Below are 25,678 nucleotides of genomic sequence, written 5' to 3' on the forward strand. Positions count from 1 at the left end.
GAATTGGTCAATGTTTTTAATGTTCAGCCTTTCTAGAAATGTGCCACCAATTTGCCATGACTTTTGGTTTGATTTCTTAGCATAAAAGAAAATGTAGTTGTTTGAAATTTAGAATATTTAATTATGGACTTTTTTAAAAATGATAACAATTTTATTGGTGTGTACTTCACACACCATAAAATGACCTTTGTAAAGCATACAATTCAGTAGTTTTAGACATCAGCTGAGCAAGCATAGCACTAGCCAGTCCTAGAATATTTTCATAATCTTCAAAGAGAGCCCTCATATCCATTGACAGTTACTCCTCTTTGTATTCTTTTTCATGTAAAAAGTAAGCTAATATAAATAGAGCTACTCTAAAGAACGGTAAAGGGAGCTAAGGTGGTCAAGTGGTAAGAAGCTACGGTGCAATCCAGACTTGCAGTTCGAATCCACCAGTTGTTTTGCAGGAGAAAGATCGGCATTCTCCTCCTTGAGATTGACTATTTCTGTAAATCTGCTAGAGGGTCAGCTATGCTGTTCTAAATCAGCAGCACACCACAACAACAACACAGTACTGTAAAACCTGGGAGAGAATCACTGATCTACAACAAAGCTGGCTACAAAGATTGTTCTAGGAAATTGACTGCCAGTAACTTAAGCCTTACTGACACATGGTGACTTTCCACTGGATTCCCGAGACTGTAATTCTTGTGGGAGGAGACTCCATATCTTTCTCCCAGTGAAAAACTGGGACATTTGAGCTGCTTGCCTTTCAGTTCGCAGTACAACAAGAATGATGGCTGCCAAATTCTTTACTAAAGGTGATCAATTAAAGACATTTAATGTTGTTTTCTTCAGTGTGATAAAAATACCAAAAAATCCCTTCAACTTATTACCTACAAGTTGATTGTGACTCATAATTGCCCCTCCACCTGGTATCAGAGCCTGTAAATCCTGGTGGAATTTCATCAATCCTTCTCCCAAAAAGCAGCTGGTGGATTGGAATTGCTAGCCTTTGGGTTCAAAAGCAAGATGTGTTATGGAGTATGCTGCCAAACTTCTTTTTTTTTTTTTCAGTTTCGCACTCACACACATTGATCACCATCAAGTCAAAACCTACTGCTAATTGACCTCCCACGACTCACAGTTTTGGAAGCTGTCAATTGTACCTGAGAAGACTGCTCATCTTTCTCTTATGGACCTTCTGAATTTGCTCAGAGGTGACCCCTTTGCATTAGCAGCACAGCTCTCTACAGACTAAGCAAACAGTGTTGTAATTTTCTGCATTATATGGGCTTCAATAGAGAGTTTGGATGGCCTAGTGGTAAGAAGTTGCACTGCTAACCCAAAGGCTTGTGGTTTCCATCTGCCAGCTGTTCCATGGAATAAAGATGGGAAGTCTCCTCTTGTGTCATTTACAGCCTCTGAAAACCCACTGGAGGGTCAGCTAGGAGTCAGTTCCCACTTAGTGGCACATAGAAACAAACTGTTGTTTATGTTAGGTGTTATTAAGTCAACTGTGATTCATAGCCACCCTGTGGAATACCGTCCCCACAATCTGTCATGCTCTCTGTGTCACTGCATCTCACTGAGGGTATTCCTCCACTTTGTGGACCCTGTGACTTTCCCATCATGATGTCCCTCTCCAAGGACTAGTTCCTTCTGAAATATTTTCAAGTAAGTGGGATGAAGTTTCATCATCTTTGCCTCTAAATAGCACCCTTCAAAACAGATTCGTTTGTTCTTTTGACAGTCCATGGTAATTCAATACTCTTTTCCAACTTCATAATTCAAAGGCGGTGATTCTTCTTCAGTCTTCTTTAATCATTGTCCAGTTTTCTGATGCATACATAAAAAACAATTGAAAAAAAAACAACAAAACATGCCTCGGAACAGGTGCACCTTAGTCTTTAAAACTGATATCCTTGCTCTTTAAAACTTTGAAAAAGTCATTGACAGTAGATTTCTCTAAGGCAAGAGTCATTAAGATTTCATATAGGAGACAGGGTTTAGAAAATCAATCTAAATAAAATGAATGGCTAAGAAACTTCTTAGAAGCAGAGTTTGCATAACAGTTCATAGTACATCAGAGTATGTATTTATTTGGTGTAATTCAGGGGAGAGAGTAGTTGGGAATTGAGATACTTTTCCCTGTAACTGCGTTTTCTAGTTATCTATTAAATTTTGAATGATTCTTATGGTGGGTAATAGAGATTATTCAATGTCTAAAGTCCCTTCAGGTGACATGAATGTAAGCCCTGAAGGCTTGGTCAAAGGGCTAGCAGTGTGAAAGCATTGAGCGGTCTTCTGTGTTCTCCCTCCTGTCACTCAAGAGCCAAAGATGACTTTGGCCTTTGATGTTCAGCCATTGCTGAGTAACTTGTCTCCTCTTTCTGAAGTTTCTAGGTATGACCACTCTGTTCTCAAAAACTCTAATTTATGAGTTGTTTTTAACTGTATTTTGTTCTTTATTCAGTGTAAATGTTTATGCTTGTCAATGTTTTTCAGTTAGAGAGTGTATCCCTTACAGCCAAGAGTCCTATCCATGTGTGTTTCTTTGGTTATTTGGGAACAAGATAGCTCCACAGTGAATGCCTTGGAATGAAGTGAAAGGGCACTTTTCAACCACACATTTTCTGATCTTGTATTAGAACCTATATAGTGTGTTTTAAGGTTACCAAGGGACTAAGTACACATTGTTAACTTACTAAGTAGTTCTTATTTATTGGAAAAAACCTGCTTTTCTGAGAGGGCAACAATAATTGGGGAATAGGTTTCCAGCGCACAAAATGAGTTGCATCTTTCCATAACCAAGCCTATAATTGGGCTCCTGCAGCCACGCAGCATCGCATATGGTACTTATGAGTCAATTAGAGCACCCTAACAAGCAATTACAGGTTTATTGTTTAATTCAATTTCCACAACTCATGCTGTTTCTCTCAAAAGTTGCATATATGACAGTCTGCATATAATGATAACAGGCATACACATCCTTCAAACACTTATTCTAAAAAAATGAGGTCTCCAAATACCGTACTCCCTCCACCCTGCGCTCTGCATGGTGAAAGATCAAATACATGGGGGAAATGAGAGCATTTCAGGCATGACAAGAACTGGCTTTGATTCCCAGATTGATATGTTTGGAAAAGAAAAAGTAAATATATAAATATAGAACAGCACATCAGCAGAGAACTGCCGGAAGTCCAGGCTGGGTTTAGAAGGGGTCGTGGTACTAGGGATATCGTTGCTGATGTTAGATGGATCTTGGCTGAAAGCAGGGAATACCAGAAGAATGTCTATCTGTGTTTCATTGATTATGCAAAGGCATTTGACTGTGTGGATCATAACAAACTGTGGCTGACTCTGAGAAGAATGGGAATCCCAGAACATTTAATTGTGCTTATACGAAACCTATACTTGGACCAAGAGGCAGTAGTCAGAACAGAGCAGGGTAACACTGCATGGTTCAAAATTGGGAAGGGTGTACGCCAGGGATGCATCCTGTCTCCATACCTTTTCAACATGTATGCAGAGCAGATTATCCGAGAGGCTGGGCTCTATGAGAATTGTGGCATCAGGATTGGTGGAAGATCTATTAACAATCTCCGTTATGCAGATGACACAACCTTGCTTGCTGAAACTGAGGAGGACCTCATGCACTTGCTGCGAAGGGTCAAGAACTGCAGCCTTCACTATGGACTAAGGCTCAATGTCAAGAAGACAAAGATTCTCGCCACTGGACCAATTAGCAGCGTCAGGATGGATGACGAAGAGATTGAGAGTGTTCACAGCTTCAGTTTTCTCGCCTCCACAGTCAACACTCTTGGCACCAGCAGTCAGGAAATCAAAAAGCGTATCGCGATGGGAAAGTCTGCTGTTAGGGACCTCTCAAAGGTACTCAGGAGCAACAGTGTCTCTCTGGAGACTAAGGTGCGCCTGATATAGGTCATGGTATTTGCAATCGCTTGTTATGCATCAGAGAGTTGGACAATGACTAGGGAGGACAGAAGGAGAGTGGATGCTTTTGAGCTGTGGTGCTGGAGAAGGGTACTGAATGTACCATGGACTGCCAGGAAAACAAACAGATTCATCTTGGAGAGGATTAAACCAAGCTACTCCTTGGAGGCAAAGATTCTGGAGCTTCGTCTGACATACTTTGGACATGTTTCCAGGAGGGACGGGTCCTTGGAAAGGGACATCATGCTTGGGGGTGTGGAGGGACAGCGCAGGAGGGGAAGACCCTCTATGAGATGGATTGATTCGGTGACTGGGGTAATCGGGATGGGTGTGTCAGAGGCGGTACGGTTGGCGCAGGATAGAGCAGGGTTTAGAGCTGTTGTGCATAGGGTCGCTATGAGTCGGAAACGACTCGACGGCACATAACAACAACAACAGCTTTCTCTAAATTGTCACATAAATGAGATTGCTAGAATGTCCTCTCAATGCATGTCAAGTGGTGGAATGGTTAATTCAGTGCACTTGATTGAAGTCTGGAGGGAAAGAAAAGGCTTTGGCCTTCTTGGCCTGCTCTTGGCCGAGGTGACCTCAGTCTTGGTGACCTCAGTCTTAGTGGTCACTTTCCTGTCCTCTTCACCCTACTATGGTTCTTGCATCTACCTCACTCCAGGACTGTTCACTTGGCGAAGAGTTGGAACAGGCTCTTCTCCATGCCCTGAATTTTGAGTCAATAGCCACAGTCCAGATAGGAATATTGTATTCCAGATAACAGATACATGACTATACCAACCTGCATCCTAACCCTGGCCAGCTCCTTTGTTCTTGGCCATGGAGTGGAAAGTAGACATAACCCTTGTCATTGCTCCAGGTAGAAACTGCACAGTACAGTTCTCTGGAGTGATGCCAACAGAAATGTCTTTTGTGAAAGAATATAGAATTAGCCTTTTTAGGAATATATATGACTGTCTATATTTTTTGTACTTCCCTCATTTTCATTTTTATTAAATTTTATTATTGCTGTGCGTATAATCATTCATATACATCATATTTTGTATAATTAATTGTTGTTGTTGTGTTCTATCACGTTGGAACCAACCCATACATAGGTGAGATGTCAGAAGCAGACTGCCCATCCTTCTAGTTTACGCCAAATATGACCCCATCTTTTCAAGCCCCAATTGAACCTTTTTTAGCTTTTCTCATTCCATTCTCAAAATCAGAATTTCTATAAAGAAATGTTGTTTGTTGTTCATTGCCATTGAGTCAAGCACGACTTATAGGGACTCTCTGAACAAAAGACTTGAAGCCCCTCTACAACTATTGTTGCTTATCAAAGTTCATACAGTTTCCAGAGGCATGTTGTTTAGGAAGTGGCTGCCACTCCTGCTTTACTCTCATTAATTTATGTGTCTAGAGATAGAGGCTGCATTTTACACTGCTCAGACTCATACACATTGTTTGGAGTGCACTTTTAATGCGTGTGTACATTCTTAGTCATATTTGATATGTTGTGTTGCTGTGTACTATCAAATCGGAAGAAAGCCACAGCTGGCCCTTCAGCAGGTTTGCAGATGCAGTAAATCACGTGGAAGGGAAGTGTTCATCTTTATCCTAGGAACAAGCTTGTGAATTTGAATTGAATGTGTTGGTCCGTGCACTTTGTTTCCACTAAACCGCCAGGACTCCCTCATGTTTGATACAGTGTTATAAATAAGTCAGCCCATCTTTGTCTCCTGAGAACACCAGTATGGAGTCTAGAGACAAGATCCAGAGACAGGACAGGTGGTTAAAGGAAAGCTGAGGCAGGGTGGTTAAAAACCCTAAACAAGTAACCAAATCAGATAAACCTTCATGGAAGCAGGAAAGACTGAAGTCATAGTAAACTTCACTGTGCAGTTCCACACCCCACCCCCACCCCACCATTGTGAAGCTAAGTGGTAAGCCTGATTTTTGCCTGTTGGATGCAGTGCCAGGTTCTAATGCTTAGGACCTGGGGATATTACTCTAAATGACAAAATCAAGAATCTTAAAATGAGATTGCGCTCGATTACCCAGAGGTGAAAGGCCCTTGTGAAAAAGAGATGGAGGAGGTCAGTGCAGAAGGCAACATTGTGATGGAAACAAGTATGAAAAGAAAGATATTTGAAGATGCTATACTGATAGAAAATACATACAGGCACAAGGATATATAGGTGGCCTCTGGAAATTGGAAAGGGATATTCCCAGAATCCTCCAGTAGAAGTGGCTTAATTTAGGACAATGAAACAGTGGGCTTTTGATTTCCAGAACCAGAAAAGGAAAAATCATGTTGTCATAAATCACTAAATTTGTGATAATTTGTTACAGCAACAAGAAACTGATATAATTCACTTTGGAAGCAAATTAACATTTTAAAAAACTCTCTTAGATCTTCGCTCTTCCCCCTTTTTTTTAAAGAGTCAGCCTGTCTCATTCTTTATTTTCCATTCAAATAAGTGATTTTACTAAGTTGTAGATACAACTGATTTATGAATACAATTTTATATTAAAATATCTCCAAATGACTTACATAAAATTTAAATCTTATATAATGACATGCATAAGGGTTACATGAATTAATTATGTCCTTTCTTCATCTGTGTGTGTGTGTGTGTGTATGTGTTGGGATCAAGGACTACAGCTTTCAGTATGGATAACATCTTTTTTTTTAATTAAATTCAATGAACATTTACAGAGATTTTGGATTTCCATTCATTCATTGTTGCACTTTTCTCCTCACCCACCCCACCCCCATCCACGGGACACACCTCTGGACCTTTGACCTGCGCTCTTCCTTTCTACTAAAGGAATAAAGATGTGGTGCTGTCCAGCAAAGCATCCAAGTTCTTCAGCATCTGACACTTAGCTTCCCTCTAGGCATGTTATCCAACAGTCCCTGTTTCACACTCTCGGTGAGCTTAAAATAATCTGAGTACAGATACTGGTTCAAAGCCTAAGGTGCACCTAATTGAAACAATGATCTTTCAGTTATTTTTCATGTATATGAAAGTTGGACAATAAAAATGGATGACAGAAGAAGCGATGCCTTTGAGCTGTAATGTTGGAAAGGAATACTAAATATCCTATAGAAATTTAGCCAAAAGAACAAACAAGTATCCCTTTAGTAAGTATAACTGGGGTGCTTCATGGATGCAAGGATGGCAAAGCTTTGGATCACATGCTTTGAGCATGTTTTTGAAAGGTCCCAGTTCTGGGAAAAGGACATCGTGTTTAGAAAGGTGGAGAGAGGAAAATCCTCAGGGAAGTGTATTAACACAGTAACAGTAACAATGGGCTCAATTATATCATAGATGATGAGGATGGCACAGGATAGGGAAGGTTCAGATCCATTGTTCATAGGTTCACTGAGACATAATCAGCTCGACACTACTATACAATGTTTTTGTGCGACTTTAGGTTTAAACACAGTAGAGACTGTGAGTACGACACAGGATTGGACAAGGCTTTAATCTATCAGAAGTAGAGTTACTGTGAGTCAGCTTCTGATGCCTAACAACAACAGCAACAATGTTGTTCAATTCAAGCAATTTCTGCATAACTAAAGAAGGTCAAAGACTATAGCCTGTGACTTGGATTACATGCCAATGTAAAGAAAATTAAAATTTTCACAACTGGACCGACCAGTAAGCAATGTGTAAAGAGAAAAGAATGGAGTGATCAAGGATTTTGTTTCACTTGATCCTACAGTTGAAACCCATGGAAACAGAAATGAGGAAGCCCCATGATGAGTTGCACATCTGCTGCAAAAGATCTCATTTAAATGTGAGTAAAGATGTCACTTTGAGAACTAAGGTGTGCCTGACCCAAATTATGATATTTTCGTAATAAGTAAGACCAAAGAAGCAATCAATGCCTTTGAATGCTGGATATTTTCTATACCAGGGCTGCAAGAACATACAAATCTGACTTGGAAGAAGTTCAGCCAGAATTCTCTCTAGAAGATGCCTGGCAAGACTTCACCTCACCTATTTTGAACATATTATCAAAGGAGACCAGTCCCTGAAGGACATCATACTTGATAAAGCAGAAAGCAGTAAAAAAAAAAAGAGCAAAACTATCAAAGAGATGAATTGTCAGAGTGACTGAAACAACGGCTCAAACATAGCAACAATTATAACGATGGCAAAAACAGATAGAATTTCATTTTGCTGCTTATCTGGTTGCTATAAATCAGGATTGACTTACATGCACCCACACTGTCAGGGACCTCTCCAGAATACTTTAGAACAGTGTTATTAGCTTGATGCCAAAGTTGTCTCTGATCCATGCCAGGGTCTTTTCAGTTTAGGGATCATTCTCTCTTAGTCATTGCCCTGCTTTCTGATGCATAGCAAATAATTGTGAAATCCATAGCTTGGATCAGGCTCTTCTTAGTCTCTAGGCTGATATCATTGTTCATCAGCACTATGAAGAGGGCCCCAGACTTTCCAACGCAATTCATCTTTTGACTTCCTGACTGCTGGTGCTGAGAGTGTTGATTGTATAACCAAGCAATCTGAATTTGTTAACAATCTCTATCTCTTCATCAATCATATTGCTGCCAATTGGCATAGTGGTGACAATCTTTGTTTTCGGTAGTCCTTGACCTTCTGCAGCAAATGCCTCAGGTCCACCTCAGTTTCAGCAAGCAAGGTTGTGCCATCTTCTTAACACAAGTTTTTTATTAGTCTTCCTCCAATCTTGATGACACATTCCTTCTCATAAAGCCCAGCCTTCCCAATGATCTGTTCTGCACATACATTGAAAAGGTATGGGCATAAGATGCATCCCTGACACATACCTTTTCTGATTTTGAACCATTCAGTGTTTCCTTGCTCTGTTTTGATGGGAAGAGAAGCATAATCCTTATGCTTGTGAACACAACCGTATTTAAAAATAAGATTTTCCTTTTATCAGTAAAGTGATGAAATTTGTTCAGGAGTAAGGTGAGAGTAAGGAGTAAGCCACTTGTAGCCCCTTCTAAGTGTCTAATAAAAGGAGATAAAGGATTCTGGAACAAGGTTACTCACAGAAGAAGACACCCTGTGAAGATCCATCTACAAGCCTGAAGCTGGAGAAGACAAGGAGGCTCTACTCCCAGACCTGATGACTGAGGAGACAGAAGCGAGCATGGCCCAGCTGCCTTTCATCCTGCATTCTGACTTCCTGTGTCTACAACTCTTAAAAATAGAATTCTCTAAGGTCTCCCACTTTGTGATATTTTATAACTGTAGCCCTAGGAAACAAAGGCATGTATACTCTTTTAATTATGCTGAAGCATTTCCCTTCTATTCCTATTTTTAAAACATCTTCCTACAAACGATTTTGGTTTTGTGCCATACATAAGGATGGCCTAGAGGTTTATATATATATATATATATAGGTTTTATATACATTTAAATACATAAACTATATAGATTTATATATAGGTTGTAGTCCTGTGGAATCCACTCATTGGAGCCTGGCCTCTCCCAAAGCAGACTCCAGAAAGGAATAAGGGGTAAGGGATAGGAAAGGCAAGCCAGGCCAGGGACTCGAGTCAGGGCAGATATCCCTGCATAGCTACAGCTCAGCCTGATCTCCAAATCACCCAAGTTCCACATTGGGACCTGGCTTTACAAGTCATTATGGAGATGCCTCATCTGTTAGGGTAGCAGAATAGAACCATTAAATCATTAAACCAAACCCATTGCCATTGAATCAGTTGCAACTAATGACCATACATTGGCTTTGGGAGGCTATAAATCTTAATGGAAGGAGACTGCCCATGCCTGACACTGAGGATGAATTTGAACCACCAGAGTTATGTTAGCCATGCAAAACAGTATGGTTTACACCCTTGGCATCATCATATGTTTATAAATCTCATTAAGAAATGTTTATTCTGTAAAACTGTGGTCTGTAATCTCTACACATACGCAAAGGTGTCCTAACCCCTTGGCCCTTTGCAGTCATCCTTCATCTCTTTCAGGAAGACTTCTCTTACTTCCCTGATGCCAGGACGCCAGTGCCATGCCCTGGAAGCTCCTTGAGTGTGTTGAAATCTAATTTCTATTAAAGATATTTTTCACTTTTGTTTCCCAGGGCAGGGCGACTTCCAGAGTGTGTCATATAAACGTTTGCGGAGCTGAGCGGGTGTTACTCACCAGTGCAGTTCCCGGATGTACACTGGCACTCAGCACTGCTTCCCTGCTGAAGCAGTTTCTATTGCAGGACAGGGGCAGCGAGCCTTGTCATGAGAGAACCCTTCTAGCATTTTAGCACGTCACCCCATTTCCTGGAAATTGTGACCTCTCGAAAGAAATTCTTTCTGCCCTTTCTCTACATCTATTAGAGCTGAACTCTGGTCAGAAGCAACTTGGGGAAGGTAATTTGAGTGTCCTTGGTGAAGGTGATACACGCTGATAGACCCGAGGAAGCCAGCCCATCACTCAGTCAGTCTCCCCGGGGAGAACATTATCATTTCTTATCATAAGGCCACTAACCCCTGCCCTTTTTATATAATAATTGAAAAGAAGAAAAACTTATCACAGCATGTCCGACTGTAGAGGTTTAAAGGGGATAGGAAGCAGAAAAGCCCAACCATTTAGAAAGAGTTCATAATAGGTTGATTTTAGTCATTGTTTAAAACTAAGAAGGTTACTTAGTTATTTTCTATTAGTGGCAATCCTTTTGTTTAAAAAAACAAAACAAAAGTACCTGTCAGACAGTTATTCATACAGGCCCCCTTTGCTAAGTTTTCAGGTTATTTTACATTTCATATTAGAGCATTCCCTTTTTTTATGCTGTACATATATTGGGGGATAGAACCAAAATACAACAACCCAGTAGTGAGGGAAAGCAATTGAACCCTCTGCATGTCCTTTCTCCCACATCTTGCTTTATGCAGTAGCCAAGCAAGAGGGAGATGAAATGCTTAAACTCTATTCCATGTGTTACATATATTGCAAAACTCAATGAATAGGAAGATATAACCTCTGACTTTAAATATATATGTTGAGGGTTACGGGTCACCCTGTCACACCCATTGGTCAGGGGACAGTTATTACCTGAGAGCCCATGTCTGAGCCACTTGCCTGAGAAATATGCTTCTCCTTCATTATTGAACAAGGATGTCCTAGGTCGCAGCTCTGGAGCTGCATACCCAGAGCTTAAGACAGCTGAGGCAAACAACACTAATGAGTTCCTCTTAGAGATGTTTGGAATCATTTTATCTGGGGATAAAACTTCCACGCAGTAAAGACTATAATATTCTAACTTTAATAAATAGACTATAATTAACTCTTAAGCATGAAACTGCCTCTCCCCTTAAATGATTCAGTCCAGATAGATCTGTGAATGAAGAGATCAGAAAGAAATGTCCCTACACTATACTGATTGAAAAGAACTTTCCCCTCCCCAGAATAATGCAGTACATGCAGTGCTTCTTAAGGGACATTAAATGCCCCTTAAAGAAGGGGCAGCTGTGGCACTGGATTGCCCCAGAACAATCATGCATTGGTTAATACTTGCAGGTTTGAACGCCTTAAGTGGGGATGCTGAGAAGAAAAAGGAAGGCACCAAAAGAGAAATGTTTTCTCTAGACTGCAGCCTGCAAATGATTTGCTGTGACCTAACTGACCCAGACTGTGTCCACCTAAATAGCACGTGTCTGACAGATCAATTTTAAAAGAAATTAGACTCCTGGACTTGAAGAAATCTGAGAACCATAAGTCTCAGTATTAAATGATGATTGCATCATCTGTAGTATGTCGCTTGTCTCTCACCCCGGGGTTACCAATAAAAGATCCTTAGTGGTCCTGAGAATAATATGGCTCTTGTCAAACTGCATGCTACATCTTTGTGTGATTTCTTTGCCCTGTAAAGACCCCTACTGTCTTTGTTAGACCATAGTATTAACCATATTCTGCAGAAGTTATGGGTCTGATTTGTTCTGCATAACCCTGTTAAAGTCAACATACTTTGGGCATGTCAATCTATTAAGTAAATGTAGTGCCCAAATTAGGCAGCAATTCAACCAAAATTTTCTTCTCACCTTTATCGTTAGGATTGTGAGGTTCATCAAGGAACCAATGTGGTATGGAGAAAAAGAGTATGTGCATGTATAAATGCCTAGGGAAATATCAACCTGCTTATTTTTAAAGCCATGTACTAAGCATTCTTATAATAATTAATAGCATTTATTGAACACTTAGTCTATACTAGACAGTGTTTTAAGATTTTCTCACAGCTCTCTGATATAGTCTTATTATTTTCAGTTTAATACATGAAGAGACTAAAAGATAAAAAACTTTAGTAGCTTAGTACATTTAATCTCCAGGTGTTTGGACATTGGAATTTGCATGACTGATATATGATTGAAATCTGTGATTTCCATTTTATGTTGAAGCTAATCTTTCTTAATTTTACCTTTTTTCATTATTACAAAAATCGTCAATTTTGTAATATAAATATTTTTACTTAGATGGCTTATAAAACTTCAAAATATCATGGAGTTTATTTTATCATTGTGTTCCATTTCTAAATTTATTCAAAAGGGATTATGGAAAAATACATAACATATCCTAAAAGATATATTACCATTGAAAATCTTCATTTGTATTCATTTTGAGAAATAAATTTTGAATAGAAATATTTAAAAAAAATTCTAAATTCCCCTTTCATTTTACCTCATATATTTTTATCTTAAAAAAAGTATTGACAAGATGAAAATCCTCTAAATTGACCCCAAATTGTTTTATCCAAATATGAATTTCAAATCATATGTGTTTGTGTCTACATGAGAGAAAGCACCATTTGCTGTTTCCATCATTACCGACTGTAATATTACTAAGAAAGAAAATGCAGGTGTTGTTGCCTTCCAGCAAAGTGGATTTTGTCCCTAGGATGTGAATTAAAGGGAGGGGGAAAAAACAGAAATTAATTAATTACTTAATGAATCTCCTGCTCTAAAGCAGATGCACTGACTAGGAGTTCTTATGAGTCCAACTATTATCATCTTAGCTGATTTTTTTCACCTAAATGTTTCAAGTTTTGGAATGATTTTGGCTTCTACCAGGCTTAAAGATGTTCTGTCTTATGTGCTGAAAAAAGAATTTAGGGTGAGATAATAGACAACTGAAAGGAGACTCTGTGCCCACCTTGCATCGATTAAAAAGTTTAGGTTAAGTTATGTTAACAACATTGACCCTGTGTGGTCATCATTGTCCCCTGCAGCATGGTAGTTTTAAAGAACTTTGGTAATGATTATCCCTAGTTGTATTGTTTAGGGTGATAAACTCAGCAGATAGGCATTAGCACAAACTTCGTCCAAAATTAATCATGCTAAATGTAGTTGATCTGAAACACCTAGGTCACTTTAAGACAAAAACATTCCTTGATTTCTGCTCCAGAGATGCTGATGCCAGAGGCCTGGCGAGAGAGATTTTTAGAATCTGTATATTCTCATAAATGACTATGGAGAACTATAGTTAGGTATCGGTTTAAAGCAGTAGCTCTCTTCAGGGAATAGTTATCGATGTCTAGAGATGTTTCAGTTATTACAGATTCAGTGTGATGGCTACTAACAGATTGTGGACAAAAGAAGGGATTTTGCTAAATATGCTGCCATGCATGATACAGCCATGCCATGCGCAGTTATGCAGTATAAACTGTCAGGAGCGCTGAGGGGGAGAAGCACGAGTCTAGATAATACGAAAAATGAAGGTACTTCCTCAGGAAGCCCATAGTCAATCAGTGAGATACAAAGATTTAAAAAAAAAAAAGCCGTTTGTTTATCATTATACAAAACAAATGGCATTAGACGAAAAAGTCAAATAAAAACGAGTATCTCATATATATACTCCCTCAAGGCTATTAGTTATTTTACTATGTGACCTGAGTCCGCATCAACCCATAGCTGACCCTCCAGTGGGTTTTCAGAGGCAGGTAATCACATAGGAGGAGATTGCCCATCCTTCTGAGGAGCAGCTGGAGGATTCATGGTGCATATCTTTGGGATTGCACCGCAGCTTCTTATCCCTAGGCCACCAGAGCTCTCTCTCTGTGACTACGTATATTTTAATTGAAAGTGTAAAGTAAAGTTTAAAGAGTCATCTACAAATGGTAGGATATTTATTATAAAAAAATATTTGTATGTATTATACAAAATTTAACAATTTTAGATTCCTTAAACACTGAATGTGAAATAAAAAAAATAGAAGCAGTTCTCTAAGTGTTAGAAAATAAGCAAAGAAAACTCAAATCTATGAACAAAAAGTTCTTATGATTTATGAGCATTTTGTCCTTTGTCTCCTCATCTTAGTGTCTGAGATACCCCTTCTTGGTTTTGTAGATTTTTTTAGAGATCAGATGCTCACAAATGGGATATATAATAAATTACTAGAAGTTAGTTGTCTGCTATTAATGCAGGACTTAAGTTAATAATAAAAACCAATTAAATGCTCAAATAACTTCCAGTGGCAACAATAATAATTTAGTTTCCAGAAAGATATCAACTGAGCTGTGTTGAGCACCTTGTGTAATCACAAGAATACCCAGATTTTCAAACTTTGGGGAATTCTGCTGTTTTGTCAAAGAACCAGCAGCTGAATGATGCAATCAAAATAATAACAAAAGAATCCATGCTCTTTTTAGCTGTCTCTTGTGTTTCTGATGACAACCAGTTGGCAGAAATGACAGAATGCCTCAAGCAGACACATGGCATGCCTCCCCTTGCGCAAGAATGCACAGTTCCGTGTCGAGACGACTGCACGTTCACTGCCTGGTCCAAGTTCACACCTTGTTCAGGGAATTGTGGAACCACTCGAAGCAGACGGCGACAGCTCACAGGTAGGATGTGCCTTTTACTGACACGTGGACCTCTAAACCTCCAGAGAAAAATATACATTTCAGAATAAGATCCTCTGTTAGGTTTGCTTTGCTTTGATTTTTTCCTCTGCTGAGTATCCTTAAGCACTGGAGACATAGTGGTTAAACACTTGACTGTTGCTTTCATGGTCTGCAGTTTGAACCCACCACAGGACATAAGATCTGGCAATCTGTTCCTAAAGCAATTCCGGCCTGGGAAACATGGGGTAGTTCTTTCCATTCTGTCATATAGGGTTGCTATGACTTGGAATCAACCCAGAAGCGTTCAGCAGTAGCAAATTTGTTCTTCATGTGTCAGTTTGCCATACAATATGTACTGTGTTGGGTTGTTTGGGTTTGGGTTGGTTTTTTTTTTCAGTTAATAAAACATGTGAATTAATTTGTAGCTATAAATCCCTCTCTCTTCTTATATATAATCTTTGTGGTCATAAAGGTAAATATATCTGTCTCTCTTTGAATAAATTTTCTGCTGGTTTTCATGCCAATACCTCATCAAGCTTGAAAGCAAGGGTCATTGACTTGAAAGACTATCAAAGCTAATTGTTGTGTGTTATTATCTTACAAAAGATTGTCGTTTGTTATTATCATTGTCGTTTGCTATTACCTTAAAAAAATGGCATTTGAAATTGTTAGCAATGTACGGTAAAATTCACATCACATTTGCAGGTTTACTTTTATGGTACTATAAATCATCTCCAATTACATCTGCAAAATTAAGGGAAATTGAAGAAATTAAGTCCTGTAACATTTTTCTTTATAATGGAATGTACAGATAATGATGCAGTAGTGTATTTTACTTTTTTTTCTTGCTAAATCTTCCAGAACATCTCTTAAATGTGTGTATATATTTGTATAAGTAGGAAGATATAATCTGGAGAATGGAGAGTCGAAGGAAAAATACCAAACTAATAATTGAAATCACAGTTGATGCTAAGATCTCAAAAAAATTAAACACAAATGACCATTTATTTTCATAAGCCATTCAGGTGCTAATTCTTTCGGTTTGTAAATAGACATTTGCTTTTCTTCTTTTTTCTTATGCTCTCTCTCTCCTTAACTTGCACATAGACAAACACACAAACCACCAGGCCAGGAAATAGTGAGGTAAATACAGAAATATTCTATTTATTTTCCTATTTTCAGCAAGAGACTTTCATTTACTATTTAAGTGTGCCTGGGAGGTCTGGTAGCTTAGTTCCTAGGGAGCTGCACCACTAACAGGAAGGTGACACCTCTCTGACCTTTGAACCCACTAGTGGCTCTGGGGAGCAAGATGAACAGTCTCCTGCCATATACTCTGCAGTCTCCTGAAGCCCACCGAGGGGTCAGCTATGAGTCAATTCTGACTTTGCAGCAGTGGGTCTGAGTATATATGAGTTTTACATGGTACAAACATCAGCAGCCTTCACAATCATTACAAGTTTTGGATTGACTGGTCATTAGCTTGGTTGTTTATGCAATGCTTAATATAATCCATAAAATTTAAAATATCTATCTGGCTATCAGGAATATATATAAAGTGGCTGGATAACTTCTTTACACTTACATATCCATACATATTAAACATTCCCTTCTAGTTTTGTGTTTTGTAGGAATAGCTAAAAATTTCCCTCTGACTTACAGTAAGTATGTCTGTAGTATTGTACTAAGAATTGATTCCTTGCTTCTGACCCCACCCCCCACCAGCAGTAGCCAGTGGTACTCAATTCAAAAATTAATGCTGATTTTGATTAGAATGTAATCAAAGAAGAGAATCACTGATAATTTATTTCATATTGTGAGAAACGTTTTTGCATTAACTAATTTGCTCCTAATCTTTCTTCAAACTAATACCATATAATTACGATAGATAACACAAATATAGAAGATAAGGCATATTTGTACAGAATATTTGTACTACTAATGACTGTAAGTTGCCTTGTAGATAGATATTTTCCTTTCTTCCTCTCTTTTTTCCTCTTCTTCTTTCCATTCTCCGTTTTATAGATTTTAATTTTTTATTCTCAACCCTTTAATAAATTATTTTCTTTATCTTCCTTTGGTTACTTTAGTGCATATATGGACTAGGACTTGAGAATGTCATGGGCGTAGGTAAACTTGATTCTAACTTAACAGAGCTTATAGGCTAGTGGAGATAAAGAAAAATTTACCATAAACTTAGTGATATAATATGTACAACTACGTTGTTCTACATTTACCAGCTCAGAGGCCTGGGATTTGCCCTGTTGGTCTAAAAGCATGGTGTTGGCAGGACTACATTTCTTCCTAGGGATGTAGGGAAGAAAATACACCACCTTTTCCATTTCTAGACATTTTCCACATGCCTTGATGTAATTCCACATTTCTTGGCTTATGACCATTTTCTTCATTTTCTAAACTAGCATTCTTTTATATTTATGATGGAAACCTTTCTTGTGTAGTGATACCTCTCTTTGATTCTTTTAACCAGTAAAAGTTCTCCCTTTTTAAGCACGCATGTGATTAAGTTGGACCTACCTGAAAGTACAAGGCAATCTGCCCATCACTACAATTTAGCTCATGTCTATTGAATCCCTATTGCCAAGGAAAGTAACGTATTCGCTGGGTCTAAGAATGAGGAATTGGGCTGCCTTGGAGAATCATTATTCTGCTTATAACAGTCATGCAAATATAAAAGCATAACATGTTTTCCCTTCTCATAGTGCAGGAGGTTAGGTTAAAGAAAAGCTTTCTGAATCTATTACCTTTTAACTGAAGGACAAAAGAACAGATAAATCTATCTTGGAGAGGGTGGTGCAGGCATGCACTTTGGAGGCAAGAATGATGAGGTTTCTCCTCACTTACTTCAGGCAATTCCTTGGAGAGGGACATGATGTTGGGAAGGGTAAAGGGTTGGCAAAGGAGAGGAAGGCCCCCACCCAGACGGGTTGACATGGTGACTGCTCCAATGGGCTGTTGTGTGTCAGGAAGTGTGAGGATGGCACAGAATAGAAAAGGGTTCAGATCTTTTGTTCATAGGGTCTCTATGAGACATACTTAACTCAACATCACCTCACAACAAAGTAAGTTAAAGCGAAAGAGTAGAATTTGCGATAAATTTGGACCAGCACATACAAAAGGCAGAAGATAAGTGTATTGTTTCTATGAATGGAATAGTTTTAGGGATGACCAGATTGTAACTCACCAGTAGTAGAGAGGTGCAGTGTAGACATGGGCCAGGCATGAAAGATGCAGAATCCTGAGGACCAGAATTTAGAGTTTAGACTTCAGTCTGTGAACTTTGAGAATTTCTAAAGAGTTTTAAGGTTACCCCTTATGTAATCATATTTATGCCTTTGAAACCTGGCATCCCCTTCAGTGTGAAGAATAGGTTAGAGGAAGTGAGGTATGGTTACTATAATATCTTGGAACAAGATGTGAAACAAATATGACAGACTTCAGGCAAGGAGTGTGAAATCAATTAGAAGTTGATATTAGTTGGAATGGGAACAAATAGGTAAATTGAGGGATATTTAGGGATTTTAAATTATGTATCTGTCATAAGTAGATGTTGAAGATGCAATAGAAAGAGTGAAACATTCCAATTTTCACCTTGATTAGTAGAATTGAGAAATGCAGAAATATTTTCTGCAAAAAAAGATGGGTTTCAATTTTGTAAAGCTGAATTAACTACATCAGCCTTCAATATAGATTGAAGCTCAATATCAAGAAAACCGAGATTCTCACCGCTGGGCCAATTGACAGCATCAATATGGATGGTGAAGAGATTGAGATTGTTAACAGCTTTAGTTTACTTGACTCCACAATCATTACTCTTGGTACTAGCAGCCAGGAAATCAAGGAGGAAATTGCTTTGGGAAAGTCAGCTAGCAGGGACTTCTCCAGAATACTGAAGTGCAATGAGGTCAGTCTGGAGACTAAGGAGTTCCTGATCTAGGCCATAGTCTTTGCAATTGCTTGCTAGTGTCAGAGAGCTGGACAATGACTAGGGATGATAGAAAGAGAATTGATGTTTTTGAGCTGTGGTGTTGGAAAAGAGTGTTGAATAATACATGCACTGCCAGGAGAATAAACTGGTTTGTCTTATTTTTTAAATTTTTTAAGAAATATTTTTAAATTACGAAGAGGAATGTGGCATCAGGATTGGTAGAAGAGTCATCAACAACTTGCGTTATGCAAATAACACAACCCTGCTTGCTGAAACTGAGGAAGACCTGAAGCTCAAGGACTGAAGCCTCCTATATGGATTAAAGCTCAACATCAAGAAAACAAAGATTCTCACCACCGGGCCAATTGGCAGCATCAGTATGGATGGTGAAGAGATTGAGATAGTTAACAGTTTTCGTTTACTTGGCTCTACAATCAACACTCTTGGTAACAGCAGCCAGGAAATCAAGAGACAAATTGCATTGGGAAAGTCAGCTGTGAGGGACCTCTCAAGAGTACTGAAGAGCAATGACATCGTGCTGAAAACTAAGGTTCCCCTGATCCGGGCTACAGTCTTCTCAATTACATGCTATGCATTGGAGAGTTGGACAGTGACTAGGGATGATAGAAAGAGAATTGATGCCTTTGAGCTTTGGTGCTGGAGAAGAGTGTTGAATATACCATGGACTGCTAGGAGAACAAACAGATTTGTCCTAGAGAGGGTGAAGCCAGAATGCTCCTTGGAGTCAAGGATTCTGAAGCTTCGTCGGACATATTTTGGGCAGCTTGCAAGGAGGGACTGGACTTTAGAGAGGGTCATCATGTTTGGCAGAGTAGAGGGGAAGCGAAGGAGAGGAAGACCTTCGATGAGATGGATCGATTCAGTGACTGGAGTGGTGGGAATAAGTGTGTTTGAGATGGCTAGGTTGGCACAGGATAGAACAGCATTTAGAGCTCTTGTACATAGGGTTGCTATGAGTCGCAAGCGACTCTATAACACACAACAACAACAACAAAATTATTAATGTTAATGAACATTTCCAGAGATTTTGGATTTCCATTCATTCATTGTTGCCCTTTTCTCCCTGCCCACCCCTCTCCTCCAGTTCGCTCTTCTCTTTGAAAAGTAAAAGAAAAATTCCTTCATTGGTATACAATCCCCCTGCCCCCCCATCCCCGCCCCTAGTACACTCCACTATGCAACCTTCATTCCGGCCTCTTGTGATAACCATTTATCTTAGAGAGGGCGAAGCCAGGCTGCTCCTCGGAGGCAAGGATGGTGAGGCTTCATCTGACCTACTTTGGGCATGTTGCAAGAAGGGACCAGTCCTTGGAGAGGGACGACATGCTGGAAAGAGAGGGAGACAATTGATGAGATGGATTGATACAGTGACTGGGGTAATGAAGCAAGGTGTATCAGAGACAGTAAAGTTGGAACAAAATAGAGCAGGTTTCAAGGCTGTTGTATATGAGTTCGCTCTGAGTTGCAAGCAACTCAATGGCACATAACAACAACAACAACTTAAATATGTTATGATTAAAGAGATGATGTGTGGTATGAATGAGTATGGGAGAATTAAAAAGTATGACTTTATGAAACTCAGCATTTAGAGAATGTCATTGAAATCAAGACTGTGCTGAACAAATAGAAAACGGAATTTTGTTTTATAACTAGTTTTCATTGGCATGGAAGTGGTAGACTCGTAATGCAGGCTAAAATAGTCTGAGAAGAGTGGGAATTGAAGTGATGGATTGAGGGGAACTCCACAGTAGGTTAGGGAATTTGAGGCTGGAAAGAAGCAGATACTTGAACATGTTAACAGAGTACCTGGTCCCTACCAGATATGTGCTACACAAATTTACTCCAAGTAAAGGTTCCTAATGGTGGAGAGCAGTAACTATGTCCTTGCAAGTGAACAGAGGTGTGGCTGAAGATATGCTAAAGGTATTCTCAGGCTATTACAGGTTGTATAAGAATATTATTTGTTGATGCATCTGAATTATGGCAAATTCTAGAGTGAATAATTCAGCAACAATAATTATCAACTCTTTTATGTGACACAAACCATCTGATGATGACAAGGTAGCCCAAGCAGCAGCTTGCATCGAGCATTTCCAAGGCATCTATAAAGGCTGGAAATAAACCAATAAAATTGCTTGCTTTTTAAAATAACTAGCCAACACTTAAGCTAATGATTAGCTAATGAAGACATAAAAGGTAGAATATTTTGTATCTAGGAGAAATTTTTATAAACTAGAGCCAGTATATTGGCAGGCAATTTGAACCAAGTTGCAGGCTAACGTGGAATTCTCTAAACATAATTATTGCATATTCACAGCTGTGAAAAATTATTCTGTCATTTTTAAGATCTCAGCTAAAAGTTCCATCAAACTAATTTGATGAGATACAGTCATTCTAGTAGTTAAGTTAAAAGGGTTTGGAAAAATGGAAGTCAATAGCTTTCTCACAGACTAAATTATCCAGCGTTTGTTAAGCATTTATTTCAATTTATCTTTGTGTCAGAAATTGGCAGCTTCCTGGTAACAGAGTTTCAACTTTGTTAACTGAATCCTGGTAATCCACAGCCATCACATAGGATGATCCTAATTTATTTCTGAAATAAATATTGTTTGTGGTCACCCACAGCAATGTTTTGGGCTGATTTTTCAGAAGGAACTTGCTAACCTTTCATTTCTAGGGTGCCTGGGTCCACAAGTTCCACTAAACCCTGTTCATAATCACAGCAACACACACGTTTCCAGTGTCAGGTAGAGGTGGTACACGAGATACATTGGCCAAATAATGAAGCTTTTGCGTGTTGATGTTGTAGGTGCTACGAAGCTGACTCTATGACTCAGTGGTTCTGTGAACAGTAGATCAGAACCTTGTCCTATTCTGCACTATCCTCAAGATCTCTGCTATGGGCAAGGCCATTGTTAAAGTAGCTTTGTCAGTTCATCTCTGAGGGTTTTTCTCCCTTCTTCTGACCCTCCACCTGCCGCAGCATGATGTCTTTTCCCAAGGAATAATCTAACATGTCCAAAGTATGTGAGACAAAGTTTCACCTCTTTGCCTTTACGGAGCACTTCAGTTGCTCTTCTGCCAAGACAGATTTCTTTGTTCTTTTGGTAAATCCATGGTGTAGTCAACAGTCCTTGCCAACACCATAACTTAAACGCATCCACTCTTCTTCTTTGGTCTTCCTTATTCATTGTCCAACTTTCAGACACAGATGCATAGGAAGCAATTGAAAACACGATGGTTTGAATCAGGAGCACATTAGTCTTTAACCTGGCCTCTTTGCTCTTTGGAGAAGTCCTTGAGAACACTTTGGAGAAGTCCTTGACAACATGTTTTTTCCAATGCACCATGTCTTTCGATTTTTAAAAAATTTATTATTTCTGCCATCATTTGCTTTTCAGCATTCATCAGCATTTTGCTTTATACAATCAAATAATTGTATTAAATGTGTATGTAGGTGGTTTAATATGATCAATAACTGTTCATCAATTACTTTTGTTTCCACTTCTCCTCAAGTCCTTCTTGCACTTTGCCTATTTTTTCACCTCATCCTTATACTGATCTCTGCTTTCCTAGTAATTTCCATTTCTTCTTCCAGACCTCTTCTCTTTCTCTGTTAAACAGGCATACATCTCTATCTTTGTGGTGGTGGTGTACCAATGAGTCAGAACCAACCATAACTGGTGGGTTTTCGAAGACTGTTAATCGCCTTAGAGAAGAGTGCTCATCCTATAACTAGGGGAGCTCTGGTGGGCTGGAGGTAAGAAGCTGTGCTGTAATCCCGAAGGCATGCAGTTCGAAATCACCAGCTTCTCAGCAGGAGAAGAATGGGCCATCTTCTCCGTGCAATTAACCGCCTCTGAAAACACATCAGAGGATCAGCTGTGGGTCAATTCTGACTCGATGCTATACAACAACAATAACAACATATCCATATTTATGTCTATCTTTACCTTGTTCCTCTTTGCGAATTGCAATAGCCATTCTTCCCAGGTAAACCCTCCCTTGATCTTGTCCTTATAATAGTCTTTGTCTACCCATTCCATTTCTACTTTTCTCTCCCCCCTGCACCCCTAAGTTACCCTCCTGGTTTCATAGTAGTAGTCTTGTGCTATATTTGTCCTTTTGTGACTGAGTTTTTTCACTCAATATAAAGCTCTTTTAGCCTCTCCCATGTTGTGATATACTTTATGAACACTTTGTTGTTCTTTAGTTCTGCATTGTATTCCACTCTGTAAATATACCATAGTTTTTCTCTCTATTCATTTGTTGTTGGGCATTTGAAGTTATTTCCATTATTTTGCTATTGTGAATAATGCTATGAAGGCAGTTTTATATCTGTTTGTGACTCAACTCTGTTTTCCTTGAGGTCTTAATAGTCGAATGTCTGGGTCATATGGGTTTTCTAAGTTCAACTTTTTAAGAAAACACCAAACTGCCTTTTATAGTTATGGACCCATTTTTCAGTCTTATCAGCAGTACAATAGTTTCAATGGCTCTGCATCCTCTTCAATATTTATTGTTTAATGGTATTTTTAAGCTTAGTTACGGCTAATGAGTTAGGATGATATTGTTGTTTCAATTTGCATCTCTTGGATTGTCAGTGATTTTGAGCATTTCTTAATGTGTGTCTATCCAACTGTCCTCCTTTTTGAGAAGTCTTTTCATGTCTTTTGCTTATTTTGTATTTGGGTTATCAGTCTTTTACAAGTGGTGCTCTTGTTGTATTCTATAATGAGATCCTCTTCTGAATTGTCATTGTATAATGTTATTTCCCAGCCTGTGGATTTTATTTGGGATTTCATTTGGGAAAAGGTTTTGTTGCTCACAGGAATTTAACGTTAAAGTCTCATTTGTCAGTATTATCCTCACTTGTTTCTACACCTTTAGGTATATTTGAAAGTCTATTTATACCTTAGAGTAGGGCTTCTAAATTTGTTCCTGTTTTGGCTCTTATTATTATTATTTTTTTAATTATGAGTTTCAGTTTTACCCCTAGGTCTCTGTTCCACTTTGAGTTGAGTTTTGGTTTTGGTGTGAGATGTGTCTTTTGATTTCTTGACTGCTACTACATAGCTCTTGATTATGAATCTAGGTAAAATGCAACGTTTGACAACTCCAGTCTTTTCTACATCTCTTGCGATTTTCTCTATTGGTCCAGTTGTGAGGATTTTTGTTTTCTTTATGCTGAAATATAGCCCAAATTGAAGGGTATAGTCTTTGATCTTCAAGAAGTACTTCAAGTTTTCTTCAGTTTCTGTAAGCAGGGTTATGTCATCTGTATAATACAAGCTATTGATGAGGCTTTCTCCAATTGTGGGATCTCCTGCTTAGAAGACCAAAATTCTACTACTGAATCACCACTTTGTTTATATGCACTTAAATAAACTTTTTTGTTTAATTTTTAAACAAAACAAAGCAAAAAAACATATTTAGTAACACTTTCTAAAAATAAAAATGAAGCTCTGTGTGCCTTCACACAAGCCAGTATCTACTCTAGACAACCGAACCATAGTCATCACCTTTCATGTATGTCAGTATGTAATGCATGAGGAGAACAAATATGTGTTAAATGGAGGCAGGACAACCTATTGTAGACCATATGAAAACGGGTGTGTGATCATCGAATTGAGGTTAACTTTCTGTAGAAAGGCTTCTTCTTTCCTGAACATCTCTTTCTGCTGGTAAAACACCCATCAGAGAGTAAGCAAGTAGAAGAAACCAATGAACTGGATCAGGTAGAACTGGTGGACTTTGATACAAACCCCAGGAAAGAGGACACCATTACAATGGTGACGTATATGAAGATGATAACCATCATCTCAGAGGTGGGGCTCAGTGTCAGGTCTCTTAATGGGGGGCACTGGTAACACAGCACTTGATATGCAGTAAGTGCATACATAAGTGAAGAACTGTCATCATAATATGCTTCGCTATTGTTTTGGTTTTCATATTCAGCTACAGCAGTGTTTTAAACTTAAATGAATAAATTTATATAAAAGCTCCGAAAAAAGTAATTTTAAAAGAGTTTTTTTAAAAAAATTTAAAAAGAGTGACTACATATTTTTGTTTTTGCTTTGTTTTGTTTGCCAGCAAGTAGTTTCAATGAGAATGAGTACAAGCTTTTATGGTTTCATTGTCCATTTCCATTATCCAAAGACTATTAACAAGATCCTGTAGGGACTTCAAAGAGCATAGTGATTATAGGCGTGGATCAGTGGTGATTAATTTTGTAAAACACATTGTAGGGGAATGATCATATAAAGCAATATATATATATATATATATATATATATATATATATATATATATATCACAATATATACTAATTTTATATACAAAAGAATATAATTTTTTTAAAAAATAGAGTATAAGATAGAGATATCAATAGGTATGGAGAATGGGACAAGGAGAAAAGACATCCCTTGATTTATTTTGTAACTTAAAGTTTAAAAGTCTGAACAGATATTAATGTGCCCATGTGTCTTATTTGAACAGGGAAAAGCAGAAAGAAGGAGAAATGCCAGGATGCTGATATGTACCCTCTAAGTGAAACAGAACTATGTCCTTGTGATGTGTTTATACCCCAACCTTATGGAAACTGGTCTGACTGCATTCTTCCGGAAGGCAAAAGGGAGCCTCAGCGAGGATGGCGAATACAAGGAGACGGCAGAGAATGTGGCGAAGGTGTGCGTTTCCGAGCAATATCCTGTTCTGACAAAAATGGAAGACCCGCTGATCCATCCCACTGCAACAGTTCTGGTAAGGAAGTGGATAAATAAATAGAGATGAGAATGCTGGTATACACTTTAGATTTACCCAATTACGTGCTTTATTCTTTAGTTACTGTTTTAATTACCCCATTGTTAACAACAAAATATTGCTCTGCCTCATAAAATCTGAACATATGAAATGCATAAATAC

The 25,678-nt window shown here is 38.6% G+C and overlaps 1 protein-coding gene across 1 annotated transcript in view; it reads left to right on the forward strand.

The window, feature by feature from the left end:
* THSD7B (thrombospondin, type I, domain containing 7B) overlaps positions 1-25,678 on the forward strand; it is a 1,033,118-nt gene that overhangs the window by 572,456 nt on the left and 434,984 nt on the right. The window contains exons 12-13 of the mRNA XM_006894459.1: positions 14,593-14,787; positions 25,253-25,516. Coding sequence (XP_006894521.1) covers positions 14,593-14,787; positions 25,253-25,516 — 459 coding nt within the window. The remainder of the gene's footprint in view (positions 1-14,592; positions 14,788-25,252; positions 25,517-25,678) is intronic.

This window comes from Elephantulus edwardii, unplaced genomic scaffold (genome assembly GCF_000299155.1).
Source record: "Elephantulus edwardii isolate Elephantulus edwardi_28Jun2011 unplaced genomic scaffold, EleEdw1.0 scaffold00143, whole genome shotgun sequence".
In the NCBI taxonomy this organism is placed as follows: Eukaryota; Metazoa; Chordata; class Mammalia; order Macroscelidea; family Macroscelididae; genus Elephantulus; species Elephantulus edwardii.